This window comes from Podarcis liolepis (genome assembly GCF_965112155.1).
Source record: "Podarcis liolepis genome assembly, chromosome: 13".
Lineage (NCBI taxonomy): Eukaryota > Metazoa > Chordata > Lepidosauria > Squamata > Lacertidae > Podarcis > Podarcis liolepis.
The window spans coordinates 3,035,526-3,059,283 of NC_139573.1; the positions used below are offsets into that span (position 1 = coordinate 3,035,526).

Consider the following 23,758-nt stretch of genomic DNA (forward strand, 5'->3'; position numbering starts at 1 on the left):
CATAGAAACTTTCTTTTTTTTATTATTATTTCCAGAGTGCAGGACAAAAGGGGTGGGGGGCAAGGAGACTCTCGGCCCATCGCACCAGGTTTATGGAAAGGGGAGGTTTTTAAGTTATTGCTGAGAGGGAGCCGGTTTCTCATGCAAGGGAGTCAGGGCCAAAGGCAGAGAGGATTCCTGCAATTATTGCTTTTCTGTGCTGGTTAAAGGGGAGGGGGGAGAAGAAGGCGGGAGTGGGGGCGGAGCCAAGGAGGCCAAGCCCCGCCTCCTCCAGCGGTTGTCAAGTGTCCATGGTTTGTAGCAAAATGGTGGCACACATCTGGGAGCGAAAAGGTTTCTGATCCCAAAATTAAACAGTTTTTTTCTGACTTCCAATCGAGACGGTGCAACTCAAACTCCCAAAGAGGGAGATCTGAAATTTGGAGGGGAATTTATTTCCGAAAGGCTTGGTTCTTCTGCAAAGAGATTTGAAATCCCGTTTTTCCATTTCAGATCTGGAAGCAAAATGAAAAGGATTTTGAAATCTGGGAATCGGGGAGTTTGCTTTTCATCAGTGCTTTTTGGGGGGGAGGGCACAGGGGTACACAAACCTCTAAACGTTTTGCGAATCGTCGTACTTTTGTCCATATATGGTCTTTATTTCCCCCGATTTGAACTATAAAACGGTGGTTTTCTTGAGTCAAAACGAGGGGAACTTCAGTAATCGCTGCAAGTTAGCCACGAGAGTGAAGATATATTGAGAAAAAGTTAAATGATGATAAAAGTGTGTATTGGCAATAATGAATATGAAATTGACTATATAAGGAGGTCGGGTCTATAGTGTTAAGAGCAACTTATGCTTTATGGTTTGTTAAGAAAATTTTGTGTTTATTGTTATTCCTGTGTGTAATCCTGTATCTGTTTTTTTCTTTTTTTGCTGTATCAATTAAAAAGAGAGAGTGAGGAACCTGAACATTTTTTAAAGAAAAAAAGGACTGCTTTTCAGAACATCCAGATTCCTTAGCCCAATTCAAAATTAGAGGGGTTCTTTGGGTTGATTTTAGGTTTATAATTTCTCCCCCAAATTTGATTTTTGTACTGGGCCGAGGAATTAGGATGTTCCAGAAAGCAAACAGTCCCATTCCCAGATTTCAAAATGCTTTTGTCCCCCCCCACAACAAAAAAAAGGGGGTGGGAATATACATGGTGCAGATTTCAAATCTGGTTTAGAAATCAGAGTGGGGTTTGGAATGATTTTTCATTCTGGAATCCCTTCACAATGTGGAAGGGACCCCGAGGGTCATCTAGACCAACCCCTTGCACGGCAGGAATCGAACTCGGAACCACGGAACCACGTTTGTGGCTGGCAACCTCTGGAGAAGTTGGAGAACGGAGGGTAAGGAGAGGCGGAGGGAGGGAGAAAGAAAGGAGAGAAGGGAGTGGGGAAGACCCAGGGAACCCCACAGACGGGGAGGCAGGAGAGGGGTGTTTAATGCCAAAGGAGACCAGGCAGAGTTGGACTCCCAGCCCTCGCTCTCCCACGGCCCTGTCCTTCGGCTGAGGCATTAAGGTGGCTGGGAGGAAGGAGATTATACAGAATTATATACACAGTACAGCCTTCAGATATAAAGTTCGCGCGCACAAAAAAAAAGGTGGGGGGAGGAAAGAGGTTAGATTTCGAACCCGCAACCTTTTGCGCCAGCCAGTCGCTCTGAACCGCTCGCTTGGTACTGATGCAGTCGCGACGTCCATACATGCAAAAACACACACACACAGAAATGTGTTGCAGGAAGGTGAGGGCAAGAATTCACCACCCAGCAGTGAAATGGTTAAAGCCGCTGCAGGAAATGGGGCGTTGTAGGGCCCATAGATTTGGAAAGGAGACCCCCCCCACAGGGTCCAACCCCCCCCCCCCGTATTGCAGGCTGAAGAATCCAGAATAGGTGGCCCTCCAACCTCGGCTTAAAAACCTCACGTGAATCATAGACATAAGAGTTCCTGCAATTCCGGAATCGCAACTAAATAAATGTAATCATAATGACAACCATCGTTGGGATATCCTTTCTTGACATTCGAATCCCTCGGTTTGGGTCGGTTTTTTCTCTCTGGATTATCAGAAAGCAAGCTTGCTCCCTCTCCCGTGACGGGACAGCCTTTCAGATACAGTGGTACCTCAGGTTACATATGCTTCAGGTTACATACGCTTCAGGTTACAGACTCCGCTAACCCAGAAATAGTGCTTCAGGTTAAGAACTTTGCTTCAGGATAAGAACAGAAATCGGGCTCCGGCGGCGCAGCGGCAGAGGGAGGCCCCATTAGCTAAAGTGGTGCTTCAGGTTAAGAACAGTTTCAGGTTAAGAACGGACCTCTGGAACGAATTAAGTACTTAACCCGAGGTACCACTGTATTTGATGACGGCTGCCGCACGTCTGAATCTATACAACTCCATTTGGGCAGGAGGATAAAAAAGACGCAGCGATGTGGTGTGTGTGTGTGTTTGCGCATGGAAGAGATCATTTGCGCACAACCCCCCCGAAAGAGAAAACCAAGCAGCTCACTCAAAACATTGCACCAGTCGGTCGATCCATGCGCTTCCCACTGGCCCTACACACCGCCCACTGGTGGCCGGGCGGAGAATTGCTCCCCTGTGTGCCTTTTCCTTTTTCCGGGAAGCTGTTGCCCCCTTTTGGCCGCACCCTGCAAAGACACCGTTGCGCCCCCTGCTGGATCCTCAGCAGAGAAATTCCTGAGTTCGCTTGAACCCTGTAGCCATTGGACAGGAGGGGATAAGGAGAGGGGGTCGGCCTGGTTTCAGACTCGAGGGTGGCAGCGGGTGCCCGGGACACCTATGGCTCTGGCTGGGCGCGGTCACCGCCAGGAGGAAGACAAGATAGGTAGTCACTGCCGCATATGGCTCATTAAAGCATCAGGCCTGATCGTGGAATCGTAGGGTCGGGACACCCCGAAGGGCATCTAGCCCAACCCGCCGTGGGGCAGGTCCCGCGTGCAAAGAAACCCCTGGATATCCCATTTGTTGGTCCCTTCCTGGCCTCTGTTGGCTGGACAGAGATCGGATCTCTCTTTCAAACATGGCTCGGTAAGGATGGAGCAGGGCGAGGCGAATTTGGAACCCGGGGCCAAGGGGTGGGGTGGGGTGGGGAAGGCATTGCGGAACCCAGGCCCAGCTTTTTGGAAGAGGGTCTAACGCAGCCTGGCGCCCCAGATGTTTTCGGACTATTCCCATGGGAGTTGCAGTCCAAAAAGGACCTGGGGGGGGGGCGCCAGATTGGAGGAGGATGGACTAGTGGTTTCTGAGATTTGAACCCGGGGTCCCAGGGCTTTTTTGTGGTGTGGGGGGGCAGCTTAGCTCAGTGGCTGTGTGGAATTAGAACATGCGTCCATGGATGGGCAGGAAGGATGGGGGAATGGGGAACAGGGAACACCCCCCGTTCTCTAGCAGGGATCGGAGTTGGGACACCCCAAAGGTCATCCAGGCCAACCCCAATGCAACGGTCCCGGGTTCGTTTTCTGAAAGACAAACACAGCGCAATGCGAGATACATTTCAAAAAACTATTCTGCATCCATCCACCCCCCACCCTGGAGACCCCTCCGAACCCCTTCCCCGAACGCCACAAGTATTAATAAATGCTACCCCCACCCCCTTGCAGAACACGGGTTCGAATTGGCTTACCCCCAACCCCCCACCCTCAGTCTCGTTCATTTATGGCCTGGATTGGAGTATGGCGAATCTTGGCTCTGGGATGCAGGAGGAGGAATCAGGCTTGGGGGTGTCAAAATGGTGGTGGGGTTTTTTGGGGGGGGGGCGCAGAGTTTTATGGCATGCACCCTCCCCCGAGTTATTGGCTATTTGTTCCCCAATAAGGTCCATGCGCCGGGAAGATCATCAAGATGTTGCAAATTATGTTTTTTTGGGGGGTGTCCAGATTGCGACCTCCACCCCCGCAGGCCAGTATGACAGTGTCGCCACTCAGTGGCCAAATATGGTTATTGCATTTTCTTCTTTTGCAGTGGAAGCTGGGGAAACGCCCCATTGGCGTGAACGCAATGCTGCCATCCGGTGGCCGGAGGTGGGTATGACACTTGTTAGTTTCGCAGGCTGCAAAAATGTTCTTGGTTCCTGATAGCGCAATGTCGGCCCCCGGTGGCTGAAATCAGAAATACAGTCTTCTTGCTCCAGAACACGGGGTAGCCCTTTGCATCACGAGTGTCCGGAACTGGCATTGCAATTTTTGTTTTGTTTTTTGTGGGGGACAGACAGTCATTACGTTTTTCATTTTAAAAAAGTGCCCACAAACGAAGAAAAAGATTCCACTTAATAGTGTTTAGATGGTTTTGGTTTCCCCCCAGTTTTTACATCCTGGGACCTTCTGGAGGCAGAAGACAGTCTCAGCTACCTGAGCTGGTTAAATCAAGAGTCAACTCGCCCCCCCCCCCCGCCCGACCCCCATATAACCACCTGCCGCTGTTATTCACAAATCCCAAAAGACCAGCGGTGAAATTATATACATCCCGCAGCAATTCCAGATTGGAGAATGTCGCCCTCCGATGGCGGAAAAGGGGATAGCACAGTTGTCACGGAATCGAAACCCCTCCCTCCAAACCCCACCCCCCAGAGTAGGAAACTGTGTCGTTTTCCATTGGCTGTTAGAAGAACGTCGACACACTTCTTTTAAAAACACTTGCCGCTCTCCTTCTCCCTGAAGTTGTGCCGTCCGCCTTGGCGAAGACGTTGGAAGACTGCTGTGGATTGGTTGGGTTGCAAAAAACGCCGCTTTTATCCCTGACGAGACGCAACAACTTCTGCAACAGGGAGGCCGGAAGCCCCATACACAGTGGATTTGTCACAGTTTGGAAGAAGAAGAAAAATCCCGGCGTCGCAATGTCGCCCCCGTGTGGCCGGAGGCCGTATTGCACCTGTAAGTGCAAAACGGAAGACTTGTTCTTTCCCCCCTCGTCCAAGTTGGCGGCCGACGACGGACCTCCTCCTTTCCCGGCCGGATCCTGTCCGGGTCCAAAGTCCCGCAGAGGCGGAAGACAGCGAGAGAAGAGGGGAGACACATCCTGAGAGAAGATGGAAGATCCGTGAAGGTGTGTTTGGGAAGGTGTTTCTTGGCCGGCGGCCGCCTCGGAGGTGTGGGGTGGTATGTGTGCAGGCGGCTTGCACGGGGGAGGAATGGGGGGCGGAGGAGAAGGGGCACCCCCCCATTCCTCGGGGCTACGTGGCTTCCGCCTTGGAGATCTCTTTGACGGGCGCGGCGGCGGCACCGGCCTCCTCTGCCTTCTTCGCCAGGACCGGCTCCACCACGTTGTGTAAGGAAGGCTCGCGATACAAGGCCACTGCGGAGAAAGAAAGGGGGAAAGGGTTAAAACGGACTACGATTCCCATCGGCCCCCAGTCGCGGGGAACCAAAGCGCCCCCCCATGAAGGAAGACCTCGCCTGGGCTCCTGCCAGTTCTCTGAGCCGGCCTGCAGCCTTCCTCTTTGGGCAAAGGCGGCAGAGCCGTGCGGCACACAGTTAAACGGCGGAACTCCCCGCCACAGGAGGCAGCGGCCATCAAAATTGGCAACTTCCCTTTAGATATTTGAAGATGGCTCTCAATCTCCTCTTTTCCAGGCTAAACACCGCCAACTCCTTCCAATTGTTCCTTTTTCAAGCCTTCCAGCTTGTCAGTTTCCTCCTTCGTACAATAAACCTGTGGCTCAAAAACCGGACTAATCCTAGCCTATTTGCCATGCTGCAGTAATTCTGGTTTACTCACGAGTAAGCAGCGAGGTTGGCCGGCTTCGGAGAAAGTCTAGACTGGGTCCCCGATGGAAGGAGGAAACGGGCGGGATTGAGGTTTGATGCATAGCTGTCAACTTTCCCCTTTTCTTGCGAGGAATCCTACTCGGAATAAGGGAATTTCCCTTTAAAAAAAAGGGAAACGTTGACAGCTATGGTTTGATGAGGCCCCAAGCTACTGAAGGTAATGGGGCCCTTGATATGTCCAGCTGTCCTTTGTCAACAACAAATTGTCCCTGTTTATTGTGTTGAATATATGCTATATGGTCATTTATGGACCTCATAGGTATCTGAAGCCATTTGCCCAGTCCATGCAGAATGTAGGCACCCTATATATAGAAAGGAGCAAACCAGTGATATTTTAGGGAGCAGGCAGGGCCCGTGACTTACATCCTAGGAGCCTACAAAACACAAACCCCTGTTGCTGTAGGCAGGTTTTATTTTATTTGTTTTTTCTCTTATATTTTGGGACGCGGGTGGCGCTGTGGGTTAAACCACAGAGCCTGGGACTTGCCAATCAGATGCTCGGCGGTTCAAACCCCTGCAATGACGGGGTGAGCTCCCATTGCTCGGTCCCTGCTCCTGCCAGCCTAGCAGTTCGAAAGCACCTCAAAGTGCAAGTAGATCAATAGGTACCACTCCGGCGAGAAGGTAAACGGTGTTTCCGTGCGCTGCTCTGGTTCGCCAGAAGTGGCTTAGTCCTGCTGGCCACATGACCCGGAAGCTGTACGCTGGCTCCCTTGGCCAATAAAGCGAGATGAGCGCCACAACCCCAGAGTCGGCCACGACTGGACCTAACAGTCAGGGGTCCCTTTACCTTTTTATCTTATATTTTGGAAATGTACATCCAGTTTCCCCCCCTTTAAATTTCTTTGGCCCCCCCGAGAGAGTGGGGCCCTAAGCTATAGCTTGTTTAGCTTATACAGTGGTACCTCGGGTTACATATGCTTCAGGTTACAGATGCTTCAGGTTACAGACTCCGCTAACCCAGAAATATTACCTCGGTTTAAGAACTTTACTTCAGGATGAGAACAGAAATCATGCTCCGGCGGCGTGGTGGCAGCAGGAGGCCCCATTGGCTAAAGTGGTGCTTCAGGTTAAGAACAGTTTCCGGAACGGATTAAGTACTTAACCCGAGGTACCACTGTACGTAAATCCGGGACTGGCCCTCTGCCCTGTCCATCGTCTCTGAGCGTCTCCACCCCCATCGTTCAGACCGGACACTGAGGTCCAGCTCCGAGGGCCTTCTGGCGGTTCCCTCATTGCGAGAAGTGAGGTTACAGGGAACCAGGCAGAGGGCCTTCTCGGTGGTGGCCCCTGCCTTGTGGAATGCCCTCCCATCAGATGTGAAGGAAATAAGCAGCTATCCTACCTTTAAAAGACATCTGAAGGCAGCCCTGTTCAGGGAAGTTTTTAATATTTAATTCTGTATTGTTTTTAACACTCAATTGGAAGCTGCCCAGAGTGGCTGGGGAAACTCAGCCAGATGGGCGGGGTATAAATAATATATTATTATTATTATTATTATTATTATTATTATTATTATTATTATTATTATTATTCCTGACAAATAAGATTCAGAATCCGTTTCTCAGGACTCTCTCAGCTAGGCATCTGAAATATCGTATTTTTCGCGCTATAGGACGCACCTGGCCATAGGACGCACTTTGTTTTAGAGGGGGGAGAACAAGAAAAAAAAATCTCCCCCTCTCTGCCCAGCGCCCCTTCAGCGAAGCGGCAGGAGGCGCTGCGCAGAGAGGGGGAGAACTTTCCCCCTCTTGTTTTCCCGCTCTAAAACAAGGTGCCGTTGAAGGTGCGTTCAGGCGGCTACCTTGGAAGGTTCCTTTCACCTGCTCTTTGGGGCTGGCGGGGGGAAGCCCACCACCAGCCCCAAAGAGCAGGTCAGGGAGCAGCGGAAAGGCGCAGCAGAGAGGCTCCTGCCATAGCCGCGCGTCACCTCTCCAGCCGGGAGAGGGTCGCGGGGCTATGGCGTCTTCGCTCCATAGGACGCACACACATTTCCCCTTCATTTTTGAAGGGGGAAAAGTGCGTCCTATAGAGCGAAAAATACTGTAGCCTTTTCCCCCTGCATCTGAAGCAACTAGGAGGAAGATGCAAGGACAAAACCGGCTCAGAGGAAGGCTGGGAGCGGATAGGAGCTTTCATTCTCGGCTGTGCAAGAGATCACATGCGCAGAGGCACCGCCAGAGATCACTCGCACGGCACCGAGAACCGGGGCTTTCTCTCCCAAACTCCCCCCCCCCCCGCATCTGCTCACCTTCCAGCAGTTTGGGCAGGAAGTGGGCGGCGGCTTTGGTCTTCTTGACTCGGTTTCCCTTCATCACCTGCCCGTCTTTGTTGATGCCCAGGTACCACGACCGCCCAGACTCCCTCTGCCGGTAGAGCGTGGAGGAATACATGACATAGTAGTTCTCAAAGACGCACTCCTTGAAACGGCACTCGGCGGTGAAGTGAGTCTGGAGGGGGGAGAGGTTTGTTAAATTCATTGATTTTTTTAAAAAGACATTTATGTACTGCTCTCTATAAATGTGCCTGGTTCAGTGGTGGTTCAGTGGTAGAATTCTCGCCTGCCACGCGGGAGGCCCGGGTTCGATTCCCGGCCAATGGAACTGTGTTTTAGGGACGCGGGTGGCGCTGTGGGTTAAACCACAGAGCCTAGGACTTGCCGATCAGAAGGTCGGCGGTTCGAATCCCCGCAATGATGGGGTGAGCTCCCGTTGCTCAGTCCCTGCTCCTGCAAACCTAGCAGTTCGAAAGCACATCACAGTACAAGTAGATAAATAGGTACCGCTCCAGAGGGAAGGTAAACGGCGTTTCCGTGTGCTGCTCTGGTTCGCCAGAAGCGGCTTAGTCCTGCTGGCCACATGACCCAGAAGCTGTACGCCGGCTCCCTCGGCCAGTAAAGCGAGATGAGCGCCGCAACCCCAGAGTCAGCCACGACTGGACCTAATGGTCAGGGGTCCCTTTACCTTTACCTTTACTCTATAAATATGTGCAGGGGTTAAGAGAGAGACCAGGGTTCGAATCTCGCTACGAAGCTCGCTGATTGACCTTGAGCCAGCCTGAGATACAACACGGGGTTGTTGTGGCTGGGGCAAAGCAGATGGAAGGGTGCGGTACAAATATAATAATAATAATAATAATAATAATAATAATAATAATAAAGTTTCCAGCAGGCATTGAAACGTTGGCCCTGACATTGGCTGCTGAATTTCTATTGGCAGGGAGTTCCACAGGCTGATGACACTAAAGGCTTGGTTTTTTGTTGTGATTCCTGCAATGGATTAGAGGACCCCTTTCAGCTCTATGTATATTGATGGCGCTGTGTAAGAAATTTCATCACTGCGAACAATCAAGCAAAACGCCATGTATCTATATACAACAGATCAACCATTAAAATGTACATATCTAAAAAAAAATCAACTATTTTGAAACCATTATAAACCCCTCCGGCTCTGTTGGAGGAAAAGCTGGAGATGTAATAAAATACTATCATGAAAAGAGAAAAAAATCCCATTTATGCAAACACTGGCTTGTTTTGACAGCTGCCTGCCACTAGGTGGCGCTGCCCAACACTAGATGGACACCCTTATTAGATGAACTCTGGGTCTCCCCAGGATACCTGGGTCCCCATCCCAGAATCGTGAGGCCGAAGGCGCCAGCGGATCCATAACGTTAATGAGAGCAAAGTGTCCCGGCCGATGAAGCACCCCAGCTACTTTTATTCACTCCCAAGCCACCAGCCGCCATCATTTTCACTGCCAAATTTCTTCAAAGTTGTTTAATTGGCATGAAAAGGGAGTCTTAAGACTCGCCAAGAGATCTGTGGGGGAGGGAGGAGAAAAAGTCCCTCCCGAGAGATTTCCGCAGGGATCGGGGGAAAGAAGATGGGGAGGTTATTTCACCCCACAGATCCCTGGCCTATCTCCTTTAGCAGGCGTGAAAGTTCAATTTTTGCATTTTTCTTCACCCAGTTCTTTTTATTGATTTCCCATAATTTTTTTTTAACAAATCCTGACCAAATTAATACAAATTAAAAAGCTGACATCCCACCCCCTTTTGCCCCTCTAGTTTCCTTCCCCTTGTGCCGTTCCCAGATTTGAATGTCTGACGTAGTTTTTTCTCAGTTTCGTTGTTGCAGATGGGACAACGACAATAAAGATTGTTGTATCGTATCGTATAAGATTTCCAACCTTCAACCCCTCTCCCTACACGTCACCTGTTCGACTGAGGCTTTTATACATTATACATTTTATACATTTCCTGTGATGAGGCTGCATTTTAATGTTGTATTTTAATCTTGTTTTTAAGTTGTATTCATTCAACTTGTTTTTATTATTGCTTGTTAGCTGCCCTGAGCCCGGCCTTGACTGGGGAGGGTGGGGTATAAATAAAATTTATTATTATTATTATTATTATTATTATTATTATTATTATTATCATCATTATCATCATCATCATCATCATCATCATCATCATCACCTGCCCTCAAAGCAGGCAAGCAGATTAAAACTTCCTTTATGTATCTATAATAGCCATTAATCAATTTTAAAACATCCCTTTTCCGGTAGCTTTTGAATAATCCTATTCCCTCCCAGTCAGCCTTATTGTAGCATCTAGGGCGGGGGTAGGTAACCTCAGTCCTGGGTGCCGAATGTGGCCCTTCAAGCATTGCTTTCTGGCCCTGGGGAGCCTCCCAGGCCACGCCCCCTGCCCCAAGCCACACCCCTCTATGCTCCTGATTGGCACCTCCCTTAAGTGCCCCCCAGCTGTGCTTAATCTCTGACCCCAGAACAGAGAGGGGCGTGTCAAGAGATAATTCATATTCAGGGCCCCACCCACTTTTGCCTTTGGCTCCGCCCACCACAGGCAAACGGCCCTCGCGAGCCTTCCAGGAAGCGAATGCGGCCCTCTCTTGAGGTGTCGAGAGAGCTGGTGCTGCGCTCATGTCCCGTTTGGGGGAAACTGCGAAAATCGGATGCTGGATTGGTTGGGCCTCTTTGATGTGCGGTTAAACGGTGGAACTCCCTGTCACAAGGACCATCCACCAGCCTGGGTGGCTTTAAGAAAGGACAGGGCAAGAAGGAATAACGTAAAAGGGAAAATTAAGAAATGCTAGGATGCGAAGATATAAACCAGGAAACCAGGAAGCGGGAGGGAGGGAAGTCGACGCTCGGAGGAGCAATACAGTGGTACTTCAGGGTACATACGCTTCAGGTTACATACGCTTCAGGTTACATACGCTTCAGGTTACAGACTCCAGTAACCCAGAAATAGTGCTTCAGGTTAAGAACTTTGCTTCAGGATGAGAACAGAAATTGTGCTCTGGTGGCATGGCAGCAGCAGGAGGCCCCATTAGCTAAAGTGGTGCTTCAGGTTAAGAACAGTTTCAGGTTAAGAATGGACCTCCAGAACGAATTACCGTATTTTTTGCACCATAACACTCACTTTTTTCCTCCTAGAAAGTAAGGGGAAATGTCTGTGCGTGTTATGGAGGGAATGCCTACGGGTGGCATGCCTACGGATTTTCCTCCTCTAAAAACTACGTGCGTGTTATGGTCGCGTGCGTGTTATAGAGCGAAAAATACGGTAAGTACTTAACCCGAGGTACCACTGTATATAAAGTGAATTTCAAGAGTACAGTGGACGCTCGGGTTGTGAACGTGATCCGTGCAGGATGAACGTTCACAACCCGCAGCATTCGCAATGTGCAGCGGCGCGTCTGTACACGCGCGAGTAGCGACTCGGTGCTTCTATGCATGCGCAAAGCGCGATTTAGCGCTTCTGCATGTGCACGACCCCTGAAACCCGGAAGTAACCCGTTCCGGTACTTCCGGGTTTCGGCGGTCCATAACCTGAAAAAACGCAACCTTGAAGCGTCTGTAATCCGAGGCATGACTGTATGTTGAAACGGAAAAAATGGAAGAGCAATAAAAAAGATTATAAAAGAAAGAATGAAAGGACAGGGCGAATTCATAGAGGAGGAGGCGGCTATTGACAGATCGGATCTGGGACCTTCTACATGCCAAGAAGACGCTCAGATGCTGATCTGTGACCTTTCTCCTAAGATTCTAGCCTTCATCCTTCTGAACAAAGACCTGGTTTGCAAACAGGGGGTGCTGCCTGCTGATGAGCCACTAATTTGGTCCCTCTAGTTCAGTTCAGTTTCGAATCCCCGCAATGATGGGGTGAGCTCCCGTTGCTCGGTCTCTGCTCCTGCCAACCTAGCAGTTCGAAAGCACACCAGTGCAAGTAGATAAATAGGTACCACTCTGGCGGGAAGGTAAACGGCTTTTTCGTGCGCTGCTCTGGTTCGCCAGAAGCGGCTTAGTTCTGCTGGCCACATGACCCAGAAGCTGTACGCCGGCTCCCTCGGCCAGTAAAGCGAGATGAGCGCCACAACCCCAGAGTCAGCCATGACTGGACCTAATGGGCAGGTGTCCCTTTACCTTTACCTAGTTCAGTGCTGTGGAACGGGCTTCTATTCCTTGGAAGCTTCTAAGAAGAGGTTGGGTGGCTGTCAAACCTCGGCCCCCGAACGCCGAAAACCCGGAAGTTAAGTGTTCCGGTTCCCAAACATTTCTCTGCCTGTGCGCCAAAAGCTCCTGCAACCAATCGGAAGCCGTGCTTCGGTTGCGGGACATTTCAGAAGCTGAATGGGCTTCCGGAACAGTTTTCCCAGTAGTGATGTATAGAAGTGAGAGCTGGACCATAAAGAAGGCTGATGGCCGAAGAATGGATGCTTTTGAATTCTGGTGCTGGAGGAGACTCTGGAGAGTCCCATGGACTGCAAGAAGATCCAACCTCTCCATTCTGAAGGAAATCAGCCCTGAGTGCTCACTGGAAGGACAGATCCTGAAGCTGAGGCTCCAAGACTTTGGCCACCCCATGAGAAGAGAAGACTCCCTGGAAAAGACCCTGATGTTGGGAAAGATGGAGGGCACAAGGAGAAGGGGACAACGGAGGACGAGATGGTGGGACAGTGTTCTCGAAGTGACCAGCATGAGTTTGACCCAACTGCGGGAGGCAGTGGAAGACAGGAGGGCCTGGCGTGCTCTGGTCCAGGGGGTCACGAAGGATCTGTCCTTCAGGATCTGTCCTTCCAGTGAGCACTCAGGGCTGATTTCCTTCAGAATGGAGAGGTTGGATCTTCTTGCAGTCCATGGGACTCTCCAGAGTCTCCTCCAGCACCAGAATTCAAAAGGATCTAAAACCCCTTAAATTCTGGCCTTGAAAACCACAGTGCACACAGAAGAATGGAGGATATTTGCCTCCATGCCTTTGTGCATCGCCTTCCCTCGCCTCTCCTTATGCGCTGATTTTCCTCTTCTTTTTGGGGGTGTCCCGAGAGCCTCTTTCTCCCTCTCCCCGGCTCTGCTGCCCCCCTTCCCCTGCCCCCTCGCCCGCCTGCCCTCCGTCCCCCCCTCCGCCTCTCTCCCTCGCTCTCACAAACCCAAGCAGCCAGGCATCACTTTCTGCCGCGCTCATCCTTTCTGACAGGCACCATCTTCCCAGGGAAAACTCCCTCCCTGTCAGCTGTTCCACGCTCCCCGCCGGATCGGGGTCACCTCTCCAGGCGGCGGATAAATGATTCATCGCGGCCCCCCCAACCCTCGCTGCCTCCCCCGGCCCCCAGCCTGCACCCGGCGCCTCCCAATCCTACCTCTCTCTCTGTTTTCGGAACGGGGACCCCCCCTCCAAAAAACGCTGCCCCTCCGAGGCGGTCGCTGCCAGGAATTGACCCACAGATGTGTCGCTTGGCCACGGGCCACACTGCTGCAGGCAGGGTGTTTCCCGGTGGGGAGAGCAAAGGGTGGGGGGGTCAGTGTTCCTTGGCATCTGCCGGGCCGGGGGACGAGGAAGGGGCGCCCAGAGGTGGGCCGGCTGATCCTGGCAGCCGGCCGACTTTTAGAAAAGCCACTATTTTATCTCAGACAGTGAGCGCACGGGCCTTTGAAGCACATTCCAAGCGCATGATTTGCTCTCTCCAGCGAATTCTGGGAACTGTAGTTTCCCGGGAACTGTAGTTTCCTGGCGCCCTTGGCCAACGGCGGCTCCTCCTGGGATTGTTGTTTTTGTAGGAATGCCCTGTGCTTTGCAGCCGAGATGAGGGGCAGATGGAAGGAAGTACTGGCACGTTGTTAAACTGCGGAACTCCCTGCCACAGGAAGTTGTCCTGCCCCCATCCCACCAGGTGTGAATATCTTGGTCCTTCACGGTTGGTACGGATGATGGAGGGGGGCTGCGCTGTCTTCTTCTGCCTGTCCCTGTTCCCAGCAGCCCTCTTGGGTGCTCAGTTGCTAGAGCACGAGACTCTTCGACGCCGGGTTCTGGGTTCGAGTTCCACATTGGGCAAAAGATTGCTGCATTGGACTAGATGAGCCTCGGGGTTCCTTCCGACGCTGCCGTTCTGCGATCATGGGTTGATCTGCAGACGGGTCTCCGGGTTTTAAGGCAGGGAGGGGCTTTTTGCACAGGCACCCGTGAAACGAATCACGTACAGTAATTATTTCCCAGGGAGGGGAATACTTTCCCTCTCTCTCTCTCTGTGAACTGCAATTAGCAGCTGCCCTCTTTAACGAGGCCTCTGGAGAGAGAATTCCCTGACCCCAATTGGAAGGGAGAGCATCGCTTCCCCAAGCCCACATCCGACCCCCTCGCCACCTGCCTGGGCCCATCAAGATCTCTCTCGGTCGGCCTCCCCAGCCCTTGAGCTCTGACAACCTTCTTGACCCCCACTGAGCGCACGGCAAAAAAGGTGAGAGTGTGTGGGGCCGCTTGAGGCTGCTGGAGCCGTTCCTAGCTGTGGGGTTTTTTGTGGGACGACTCGCGGAGCACGCAGGGACTACCCTGCAGACTCCATCTGCAGAAATCAGTAGCTCCTGCTGGAATCGCAGAAGTGTTGAGTTCGAAGGGACCCCCAGCGGTCATCCAGTCCAACCCCGACAATGCGGGAATCTCAACTGAAGCATCCCTGACAGATGGCCACCCAACCTTGGATTAAAAACCTTCAAGGAAGGCGAGTCTGCCACCTCCCAAAGGAGGCCATTTTGGCTCTTACGGCCAGGAAATTCGTCCTGAGGTTTAGTGGGGAGGGACGCGGGTGGCGCTGTGGGTTAAACCACAGAGTCTAGGACTTGCCGATCAGAAGGTCGGCGGTTCGAATCCCTGCCACGGGGTGAGCTCCCGTTGCTCGGTCCCTGCTCCTGCCAACCTAGCAGTTCGAAAGCACCTCAAAGTGCAATTAGATAAATAGGTACCACTCCAGCGGGAAGGTAAACGGCGTTTCCCTACGCTGCTCTGGTTCGCCAGAAGCGGCTTAGTCCTGCTGGCCACATGACCCGGAAGCTGTACGCCAGCTCCCTCGGCCAATAAAGCGAGATGAGCGCCGCAACCCCAGAGTCAGTCACGACTGGACCTAATGGTCAGGGGTCCCTTTACCTTTACCTAACGTATTGGAGCAAACTCATGCATCTAAAGCACTTTTCTGGATGTGAGAAGAGCTTGTGGGATCAAACTAGCCCAGCAAACCAGTGGCCAATAAAAAAACCTGCAACCAGGATTCGAACGCAGGGCCAGCACTCTCCCCTTCTGCACGTTCTAGCAACTGGCATCCAGAAGCATTGCTTTCTTCCGACCGTAGAGCCCGTCGACAGCCCTCTCCTCCTCCTCTACAAATTTGCCCCTCTTTTAAAGCGGCCCGCCGTCTTCTCCTGTTGCGGTGAGTTCCGCAGTTCAGCTGCACGAAAAGGTAGTTTCTTCCCCCCGTCCTGAATTTTCCAGCGCCCGGCGGCAGGAGGAATCGAACCCCCCGGATACTCACAGAGGTATAGAGGTAGCCCTCGGCGTTCATGGCGACGTACTGTCCCGATTTGGTGCTCTGGATAGCGACCACGCGTAGTCCCACCGGAATCAGGTTGAAGAGGGCTGCGGGGAGAGAGGCAGAAAGGAGGTCGGTGTCAACACCAAAGGAAGAAGAGGAAGAGGGTTTCGGGGGGGTCAAGAATAGGGTCAGCAAACAGATTTACTCCACCCCCGCCCCCTAGTTGTCAGAAGGCTTTTTTAACTGGGGAGGGGGGTTTCCTCCCAAAAAACTACCCATTTCCATTTCTACCGGTTCTCAAGATCCGTTCTTCGCACGTGATCTTTGAAAGGAGCTACAAGGCCTCGTGAAAATTCGCTGGCATCCGAGTGCGAACGCAACCTCCCGAATGCAATTTTCAAAAATCCGCGTCATTCTAAAAAAATCTACGCGTTGCTTGACTGCGAGGAACCGAGCCCAAAAATTTGCAGCAGTTTCCCAAAAGTGATAAAATAATGCAATCATTGGTAAAAAAACAAAACAGTATACAAAAGCTCTCAAAAGAGTTAAAATAAAAACAGATCAAAACCTTGCCTAATATTCGCTGTTTTTGCAAGGCTTTCCCCCCAACGTAATGCTCCTTTCCTCGTTTATTTTCGCAGATATACGCCTTTCCAAACACCTTCTTCGTTTGGAGAGGTTCTTTGCGGACATCGCAGGAGTGCCGAATTCAAAACACGGTTTTTGGTTCGAGAAGCGAGGATGTGGGTCTTTTTTCGGCGAAATCGAATTCCTCCCCCTGTCCTAGAACCACAGAACCGTGCAGCTGGAAGGGGACCCCCTGAGGTCATCCAGCCCAACCCGCTGCAACGCAGGAACCACGGCTTAGGAATCCTAGAACGGCAGCTAGTCAACGTCTGCTTAAAAACTTCCGAGGAAGGAGAGAGGAAATATTGGGGGGCAGAGAAGGACCCCCATGGGCAGAACTTGTGAATTCTGCTGGTGGCGGCAGCAGCAGGAGGAGGAATGGGAAGAAGGGTTGCTTTGGAAAGGGACTTAGACCACGGGGAGCGAGTTCGAGGTGGGCGGCAGGCGGACCTTTCGAAAGCCTCTGCTTCCTTTAAATGCAAGAGCACGAGGGGGCGACGAGATTCGCTGCGGCTGTGGCTGCCGCTACCCTCCTCCCGGTTTTGTATTCGGGTCTAGCACAGGGTGGAGGGGAGAGATTTGCTGGAAGCAGCCCAGGACGGGATGAAATGGAAGGAGCAGGGATCATCAATCACGCGTCCCTCCGAGGACGGGCCAGCTCAATTATGCTCAGATAGAGAGCCAGGAATGGCCGGGAAGAGAAGGCGGGAGGAAGGGAGGAAGGGAAGACAGATGGCACAAGCCAGCGAGGGAATGAACCAGGAGGAGGGAGGCCGCAGCTGCAGATGGGGGGGGGGGCGTGTGGTCAGGCGAGAGGGTCCCCAGATCCAGCCCCCTGGGAGAAAGAACGAGCAGGATTTAATTCACAAATGGCCCGGAAATATATCCCAGGTCTTGTTCCAAACCGGGGCTAGGCTAGGCCATGACACCCCCTGCCCCAAAAAGGACCCAACCAGCAGGTGGAGGGCCCAAATATTTCTGAGTCGTTGGCTGACCCCCTGCGTGGTTGCATTACACGGGGTTGGGCTGGATGACCTTTGGGGTTCCCTTCCGGCGGTATGGTTCTGAGGCTGCCTCCTCCTTCTTTGACTCTGCGATCGTGGCAAGGAAGCGCCCTTGGCGAAGAAGGGCAGTGTATGACTCTAAGAAATAAAATGAATAAGGCGTCGGCTCTTCGGCGCCACCTGCTGTCTGGCTCCCTGCTGCCCGCCCTACCCCTCCTGGAAAGGGAATAAGTGGAGGCTTCCTGCCCCGATCCGTTCTGGGGTGCTCAGCTGGAGGGTCAGAGCTTTCTCCAGATCTCCTGCCGGGGCTTTGGGCGACAGACGTCGGTCAGGCGAGGGGTTCCCCCGGCCCCCGGCCCTGCCAGCTGCCCTTACTGAAGCCGTTGGTGTCCTCTCTGGTGCCGTCAATACTGCCGTCGGGGTGGACCTGGAGATAATAGCCGTGCCTGCAGAAGAGTTTGGTGACGATGCCTTTCAGCTGCGGCTCTGCACCGGAACAGAGGTGGGAAAGCAAGCGAGACATGGTAAGAAACATCCCTTCCCTCTCCCCATGTGAACCGACACAGACCCTCCAATCGCCGTCTAAGGCCTTACTCTTCGTGCCCCCAAACTCCTCAGGGAAGCCCGGAGGGTGGCGGCAAGAGAGCGGGGCCTTTTTTGTGGTGGCTCCCTATTTGCGGGATGTTTTCCCCAGAGAGGCTCGCCTGCCACCATCCTCACATATTCATTCATTCTTTTATCCATATGCTGCCTTTCCCTAGTTCAAACAACGCTCAAGGCGGCTTCTAACAGGACAAGATTTACACAACCAGCAATATAACAAAAGCCATAAACAATAAATAAAACACATCAAAAAGAACACACAACCAAATGGAAAACAATTTCCACATAAATCATAAAATCTAAAACTAAGAATATAGCGTTAATATCAACCGCAATTTAAAATGGCATAAATGAAAAGATAAAAGCAATTAAACAACAACAACAATAATGGTAATAATTTATTATTTGTACCCCGCCATTCTGGCTGGGTTTCCCCAGCCGCTCTGGGCGGCTTCCAACAAAGATTAAAAATACATCAAAAACAAAACAAAACAAAAAAACACGAAACACGAAAACATATCTTTTGGCACTGGTCAAAAACGTTTCTTTTCACCAGGCTTACTCTTCAACCCCACTGAGATTTGAACCCAGGCCTTTGCCGCCTGAAACACGAAGCATTGTGTTGCAGAAGCCTCCCCCCCCCCCACACTCAGAAAACTGCAGAGGTGGAGGGCATTTGTGAAAACACAACAAAAAACTGTACAGCACCTAGCACGGCGCATTGCAATTCCTGCCATGGGCATTCGGACAAACTAATTGATGCAGGCCAAACCTTGTCTAATGTCCTTAGCAGCCCTAAACATTTTGCAATGGTGCAATCATGTCAGTTTTTCATTTTTCAAGCTGCACATCCGTCCCCCTTCCTTTAGTCTCATTCCTCCCACCATTGTGCTCCTCTGAAACCCACTCCAACATGCCAACACGAGCCGTCCAGAACTGGACACGGCCAACTCCAGACGGCCAGCCCCACTCCTGTTCAAGTGTGGAGAAATTGGGATTTCATTAACCTGGAATCGTGTTAGGCTTTCTGGCTGCTGCACCACACCGGTGGCTCAGCTTAGAATCCTAAAAATTGCACTAGAAGTCGTGGTTTAATGGTGAATTCCGGACATAATGGAGATGTAAAAGGTTTGGATTATCAGGAAAGATGCAGGAGGAAACGATTAAGTATTGCACTTGGGCAAAAAAAATGGGAGGCACAAATACAAGATGGGGGACACCTGGCTTGAGAGCAGTACATGTGAAAAGGATCTAGGAGTCTTGGTTGACCACAAACTTGACATGAGCCAACAGTGTGACGCGGCAGCTAAAAAAGCCAATGCAATTCTGGGCCTCATCAATAGGAGTATGGCATCTAGATCAAGGGAAGTAATAGTGCCACTGTATTCTGCTCTGGTCAGACCTCACCTGGAGTACTGTGTCCAGTTCTGGGCACCACAGTTCAAGAAGGACACTGACCAACTGGAACGTGTCCAGAGGAGGGCAACCAAAATGGTCAAAGGCCTGGAAACGATGCCTTATGAGGAACGGCTAAGGGAGCTGGGCATGTTTAGCCTGGAGAAGAGGAGGTTAAGGGGTGATATGATAGCCATGTTCAAATATATAAAAGGATGTCACATAGAGGAGGGAGAAAGGTTGTTTTCTGCTGCTCCAGAGAAGCGGACACGGAGCAATGGATCCAAACTACAAGAAAGAAGATTCCACCTAAACATGAGGAAGAACTTCCTGACAGTAAGAGCTGTTTGACAGTGGAATTTGCTGCCAAGGAGTGTGGTGGAGTCTCCTACTTTGGAGGTCTTTAAGCAGAGGCTTGACAACCATATGTCAGGAGTGCTCTGATGGTGTTTCCTGCTTGGCAGGGGGTTGGGCTCGATGGCCCTTGGGGTCTCTTCCAACTCTAGGATTCTATGATTAACAACAGGACCCACAAAGGGGAGCAAGGGAGGTCCAGGAGATTCTTTAGAATCTTGTTTCTCTGTTGGACGTTCGATATGTGACTGTAAAGGTTTAATCTGAAAAACCAGCCAACTAACCAAACAAACAAACGCCGTATTTTTCGAAAATTAGACGCACCTAATTTTTAGAGTAAGGAAGGGGGAAAGCCCTGGTTTTTTAAGGATCAGCTCAAAGTTGTTGAGCTTACTTTGCAAAGGGGAAAAATCCTGTTTTTACGGGGTTCGACTCACAGTTCTGCAGCTCCTTTAGGAAAGGAAAGGGAGCCCTTTCTACAGTTTCCAGACAGATAATCTAATCAAGCAGTCACACGTCGCTGGGGGGGGGGGGGAGCAGCCTCCGTCTGCAGAACATTCAGCAATTGAGGCCTGGGCAAGGGGCCGGAAAGGGAGCCGGAGATCGACCACACACTCGCTCCCTAAGATGCACAGACATTTCCCCTTACTTTTTAGGAGGAAAAAAGTGCATCTTACGGAGCAAAAAACACGGTATTTTATTTATTTATTATTTATACCCCGCCCATCTGGCTGGGCTTCCCCAGCCACTCTGGGCGGCTTCCAAAATAATAATAATAATAATAATAATAATAATAATAATAATAATAATTTATTATTTGTACCCCGCCCATCTGGCTGGGTTTCCCCAGCCACTCTGGGCGGCTTCCACAGAAACCAAAAAACACTAAAATATCATACATTAAAAGCTTCCCTGAATAGGGCCGCCTTAAGATGTTTTCTGAATGTCAGGTAGTTGTCCATCACCTTGACATCCGATGGGAGGGCATTCCACAGGGCGGGCGCCACCACCGAAAAGGCCCTCTGCCTGGTTCCCTGTAGCTTCGCTTCTCGCAATGAGGGAACCGCCAGAAGGCCCTCGGCGCTGGACCTCAGTGTCCGGGCAGAACAATGGGGGTGGAGACGCTCCTTCAGGTATACTGGGCCGAAGCCGTTTAGGGCTTTAAAGGTCAACACCAACACTTTGAATTGTGCTCGGAAACGTACTGGGAGCCAATGTAGGTCTTTCAAGACCGGTGTTATGTGGTCTCGGCGGCCGCCCCCAGTCACCAGTCTAGCTGCCGCATTCTGGATTAGCTGTAGTTTCCGAGTCACCTTCAAAGGTAGCCCCACGTAGAGCGCATTGCAGTAGTCCAAGCGGGAGATAACTAGAGCATGCACCACTCTGGCCAGACAGTCAGCGGGCAGGTAGGGTCTCAGCCTGCGTACCAGGTGGAGTTGGTAAACAGCTGCCCTGGATACAGAATTGACCTGTGCCTCCATGGACAGCTGTGAGTCCAAAATGACTCCCAGGCTACGCACCTGGTCCTTCAGGGGCACAGTTACCCCATTCAGGACCAGGGAGTCCTCCACACCAGCCCGCCCCCTGTCCCCCAAAAACAGTACTTCTGTCTTGTCAGGATTCAACTTCAATCCATTAGCCGCCATCCATCCTCCAACCGCCTCCAGGCACTCACACAGGACCTTCACCGCCTTCACTGGTTCTGATTTGAAAGAAAGGTAGAGCTGGGTATCATCTGCATATTGATGGACACCCAGTCCAAACCCCCTGATGATCTCTCCCAGCGGCTTCATATAGATGTTAAAAAGCATGGGGGAGAGGACGGAACCCTGAGGCACCCCACAAGTGAGGGCCCAAGGGTCTGAACACTCATCCCCCACCACCACTTTCTGAACACGGCCCAGGAGAAAGGAGCGAAACCACTGTATAACAGTGCCCCCAGCTCCCAACCCCTCTAGACGGTCCAGAAGGATGTTATGGTCGATTGTATCAAAGGCCGCTGAGAGATCCAGCAGAACTAGGAAACAACTCTCACCTTTGTCCCTAGCTCGCCGGAGATCATCAACCAGTGCGACCAAGGCAGTTTCAGTCCCATGATGAGGCCTGAACCCTGATTGGAAGGGATCCAAATGGTCCGCATCCTCCAGGCGTGCCTGGAGTTGTTCAGCAACCACACGCTCAATCACCTTGCCCAAGAATGGATAAGAATGGATTTTAAAATATTAAAATAGTGTAGTACATCGAACATTAAAAACTTCCCTAAACAGGGCTGCCTTCAGATGTCTTCTAAAAGTCAGGTAGTTGTTGTTCTCTTTGACATCTGCTGGGAGGGCGTTCCACAGGGAGGGCGCCACCACTGAGAAGACCCTCTGCCTCGTTCCCTGTAACCTCACTTCTCGTAAGGAGGGAACTGCCAGAAGGCCCTCGGAGCTGGACCTCAATATCCAGGCTGAACAATGGGGGTGGAGATGCTCCTTCAGGTCTACTGGACTGAGGCCGTTTAGGGCTTTAAAAGTCAGCACCAACACTTTGAATTGTGCTCGGAAACGTACTGGGAGCCAATGTAGGTCTTTCAAGACCGGTGTTATATGGTCTCGGCGGCCGCTCCCAGTCCTTGATACACAGAGACAGGGAAAACCACTGTAGGCATTATTCTTCCCAATCATTGTTACCTTTATATCCCACAAAAAATGGAAACTTCTGGGAAATGATATATAATGAGATGGAAAAGATGCTGAAATATACATTTATTAAGAAACCAGAAGCATTTTTACTTGGCATTGTAGGAGATGATATTAATAGACAGGATTGTAAGTTGTTTTTATATGCAATGACGGCTGCAAGAATGTTATTGGCTCAAAAACGGAAGCAAGAAGAATTACCGATGAAAGAAGAATGGAGGATGAAGTTGATGGACTATGCAGAATTAGATAAATTAACAGGAAGGATTCAAAAGCCACAGGATCAGAGATTCTTAGAAGACTGGAGCATATACCATACAACACCGGTCTTGAAAGACCAACATTAGCTCCCAGTACGTTTCCGAGCACAATTCAAAGTGTTGGTGCTGACCTTGAAATCCCTAAACAGCCTCAAGGCCCAGTAGACCTGAAGGAGCGTCTCCACCCCCATCACTCAACTGAGGTCCAGCTCCGAGGGCCTTCTGGCGGTTCCCTCCCTGCGAGAAGTGTTGTAGGGAACCAAGCAAAGGGCCTTCTTGGTGGTGGCGCCCGCCCTGTGGAACTCCCTCCCACCAGAAGGAAGGAAAGGAAATAAACAACTACCTGACTTTTAGAAGACATCTGAAGGCAGCCTTGTTTAGGGAAGCCTTTAATGTTTAATAGGCTATTGTATTTTGATATTCTGTTGGAATCCGCCCAGAGCCTTCTCGATGGTCCAGCTCTCACTTCCATACATCACTACTGGGGAAACCATAGCTTTAACAATACAGACCATTGCCGGCAAGGTAAGGTCTCTGCTATATATAAATATATAAATAAAAAAATAAATAAATTGTCCAGTAGCACCTTAAAGGTAAAGGGACCCCTGGCCATTAGGTCCAGTCGTGGCCGACTCTGGGGTTGCAGCGCTCATCTCGCTTTATTGGCCGAGGGAGCCGGCGTACAGCTTCCGGGTCATGTGGCCAGCATGACTAAGCCGCTTCTGGCGAACCAGAGCAGCGCACAGAAATGCCGTTTACCTTCCCGCTTGAGTGGTACCTATTTATCTACTTGCACTTTGACGTGATTTCGAACTGCTAGGTTGGCAGGAGCAGGGACCGAGCAATGGGAGCTCACTCCATCGCGGGGATTTGAACCGCCAACCTTCTGATCGGCAAGTCCTAGGCTCTGTGGTTTAACCCACAGCACCACCCGTGTCTCACCTTAGAGACCAACTAAGTTTGTTCTTGGTATAAGCACACTTCTTCAGATACATGCACATGAAAGCTTATACCAAGAAAAAATTTAGTTGGTCTCTAAGGTGCTAGTGGTCAGAAGACCATGATCTTTATTGTTGCGCAACAGGTCCCTACAGGAGTAAGAACCCCGAGCAGGGGGGGTGATCTCCTCTTTTAAAACTTCCCTCTTCTCCCCCAGAATACACTTTGAGAGGCATCACTGATACATCATCACTACATCACTAGCAT

General features: G+C 51.1%; 2 protein-coding genes across 7 annotated transcripts in view; both read right to left on the minus strand.

Annotated features, from left to right (window-relative positions):
* Nucleotides 1–23,758, minus strand: part of TMEM102 (transmembrane protein 102) — a 169,212-nt gene that overhangs the window by 78,064 nt on the left and 67,390 nt on the right. The gene's annotated exons all lie outside the window — the stretch shown is intronic.
* Nucleotides 3,626–23,758, minus strand: part of FGF11 (fibroblast growth factor 11) — a 48,754-nt gene continuing 28,621 nt past the window's right edge. Inside the window, exons 2-5 of the mRNA XM_083472870.1 lie at nt 17,635–17,745; nt 15,629–15,732; nt 8,063–8,261; nt 3,626–5,338 (exon numbers count right to left, since the gene is read on the minus strand). Coding sequence (XP_083328996.1) covers nt 5,217–5,338; nt 8,063–8,261; nt 15,629–15,732; nt 17,635–17,745 — 536 coding nt within the window. The 3' untranslated portion in view covers nt 3,626–5,216. The remainder of the gene's footprint in view (nt 5,339–8,062; nt 8,262–15,628; nt 15,733–17,634; nt 17,746–23,758) is intronic.